General features: G+C 39.5%; 1 protein-coding gene across 1 annotated transcript in view; it reads right to left on the bottom strand.

Annotated features, from left to right (window-relative positions):
* Positions 1-267: 267 nt before the first annotated feature.
* LOC123088678 (tau-cadinol synthase-like) overlaps positions 268-2,920 on the bottom strand; it is a 24,887-nt gene continuing 22,234 nt past the window's right edge. Inside the window, exons 3-7 of the mRNA XM_044510911.1 lie at positions 1,815-2,187; positions 1,419-1,637; positions 1,032-1,167; positions 682-930; positions 268-558 (exon numbers count right to left, since the gene is read on the bottom strand). Coding sequence (XP_044366846.1) covers positions 268-558; positions 682-930; positions 1,032-1,167; positions 1,419-1,637; positions 1,815-2,187 — 1,268 coding nt within the window. The remainder of the gene's footprint in view (positions 559-681; positions 931-1,031; positions 1,168-1,418; positions 1,638-1,814; positions 2,188-2,920) is intronic.

Consider the following 2,920-nt stretch of genomic DNA (forward strand, 5'->3'; position numbering starts at 1 on the left):
TATAAAGTTAGTATAAAGTTGGGTCATCTATTTTGGAACGGAAGGAGTAGTATATGTATGATTTGTAACTACATGTCAAGGTTTTTACCCTGCAAAAAATAAAAACCCTACATGCCAAGTTTTAAACAGATGTGCTTATTTTCAAACCAAAAGTACATAACAACATGGTGCTTTATATATAAAATGGGGCGAAAGTCTTTTTCGATAACAACAAGGTGCACATCCATAAGTCCATTGAATGAGGGAGTATCCATGCATGTTGAGAATCTAGAGTGGGATAGGTTCGATGAACTGCTGCTGGATCTTGTCTTTGTTGCCACTTGTGAATGTGTACAGGTTAATATTGCCACGGTACATCAAGGTCATGCTCTTGGTCAGTCTGATGATTCGTTCTAAAGGCAGGAGCATAGCACGACGGTCAAATCGTGCCTGATTGGTAGTTTTCCATGCATCTTCAACCAGTTTACCCACCGCGGCCATTGCTACCTCACCCGTGACATGATGTTGGTTGATATAGCTATCTACTGAGCTGGCCGCATCCAGTTTGTTCTTCCCGTGCTGTCAAGTGTGAACACACGAATATTTACAAAATTAGACAATTCACTTTACTCTACAATTATTTAAGGATAATCACCAAGTAAATGAACAATTGAATGTGCACACGCACACACATATATGTACCTGAAATGCAGTCATGTCATTCATGAAACGTGCCACCTCACTGCAAGCCTTCACGGCATCGGTGCAACCAATGGCCCACTGGAATGTTTCCTCAGTTACTTCGTCGCCCATACCAATGAGTGAAGTCACGAATGTAGCTGGAGCACCTGTGGAGATAACAGAGTTCTTGATGTGATCTTGAAAGCTTGGTATGTAATTGCTATGGAACCATTCAGATTCTTGTTGGTAATGCCTGCATAGAGTTTGGATCTGTGTGCATATATACAGGAGGAGAACTTTAGATTACGAACAATAATTATATGATCTTTGATAGTACTAATTGATAACGAAATCGGTAGATAAATATATACCGCTTTCCTAGAATAAACCATGCGGTACTTGTGATCTTGTTTCAGTTCGTCCTCCAACTCTCTGAAGATATTCATCAGCTTGACATAGTATTTTTTTAAGTACACTGGTAAAATAGGGATAGCACTCTCGTCCCATCTGCATGTACTTAAGTCATCACTAACTACTATTCCCTCTTCGCAAATATAAGTCTTTCTAGAGAGTCCAACAAATGACTACATACGGAGCAAAATGAGTGGATCTACACTCTAAAATATGTCTATATACATTTATAGGTTGTTGTCCATTTAAAATGTCTAAAAAAACATAGAAACGGAGGGAGTAGTTATAAAATACTACCATCTACGAGAGGAGGGCAGATTCAAGGACCAAAGGAGATTACTACTAACCTTTGTATCGCTTCGTTGATCTTTCGACCCTCTTCCAAGGTAGCTTGCATATCAAAAGTGTCATCTAGCAGAGATATTAGCACACATATCTTGGCAAGGATTATCCGTGCATGTGCATATTGTTTCTCATAGTGTATTGTGTAACACCAGAGGTATATTTCAACGGTACGATGCCGAGAGTAGCTTAGTCCCACTTCTTCATATAGATCATTTCCCCACCTTAAGTATACATCAGTTAATAGGATATTGTATTAACTCTTTTACTTATTATATATTCATCATGATATATAAGCTCAATTTGTAATCATGGCTGATTAATCTAAATATAATTAAATTGTAACTAAATGCATATATTTTCATCCATGATAGAACTGTATATGTTCAGTGCATACGTACCGACAAAAATCCTTGAGCTCTTGCTGGTGAAGACGTTGCAGAAGATTAAATTCGAGCTTTGCAAGTTCTAGCACATAGGGGTTGCATGCTTTCTCTTGTTTGTATTCCTCAATGTAATAAGGCGCATCCACTCTACTCAGAGTCCTTGGTAATGGTATCTCAAGGCTTCGTTTGACTTGCTCAGATAAAGGGTATTTAAGACTGCCACTCATAGATTCAAGATGGTGCCTTGCAAAGGCCATGGCTTCATCGAGTTCAGATTCACCATTGACAGAAAGGTAAGCTGCATTGTATAAACTTAACAGTCCCCTCGGTTCATTAGTTATATCCTTGTTGAAGCTACCATCTTCTCCCTTGAACTTATTGAATACATCTGCAATAGAAAGTGATGTAATATAAGTTGAACCAGCTTCATGGAAGCATTTAACTAGGATTGTACTTTACTAAACAGCTCCAACCAGTAAATTCTATGTGCCAATTTTTTCCAAACTACCATTTTGAATGAAACCAGTTGGAATTATATGTACCAAGCCCATAAAACAATTATTATAATTCTTAAATAAATCGTAAAGACAACTAGCCCATTCAGATCAATATATAAGACTTGGTTTTCAACACACCACTAGGAGGTTGAGAAGAGGACACATACACACACGTTCCTCCTCCTATGCATATCGTGTTTCACGAACGAGTTGAGCGTGGGCTGGACTTATGTTGATAGTGCAAGTGCAAGTCAAAGATTTGTGCCACCCCTAGTTCTTCCTCGCCTGCTTCCTGATGTGCAACATCGTTTCCACTCATAGCAATGATGCGGCTGGGCTTGCAGCATCGCCTCTGGCGTCTCCCTGTGCATGTCATCTAGCATGCTCGGTGAGGTAGAAGTTGATGGGGAGAGAGATCGATGGGGACGATAGTGTAGAAAAGATATTGGATGCGAGACAATTGTATTCACATCATGGGGTGCCCATATATAGCACCTACAGGGGTAGTTCCGTCCATAGCAATGATCCTAATTACATGTTATATACTTGGGAAACAAGCGGGACAACTACACCTAATACAAGTATGTATATGTATGGGACATGCACAGCTGTCTCTCAACACCC

Source organism: Triticum aestivum, chromosome 4A (genome assembly GCF_018294505.1).
Source record: "Triticum aestivum cultivar Chinese Spring chromosome 4A, IWGSC CS RefSeq v2.1, whole genome shotgun sequence".
Classification (NCBI taxonomy): Eukaryota; Viridiplantae; Streptophyta; class Magnoliopsida; order Poales; family Poaceae; genus Triticum; species Triticum aestivum.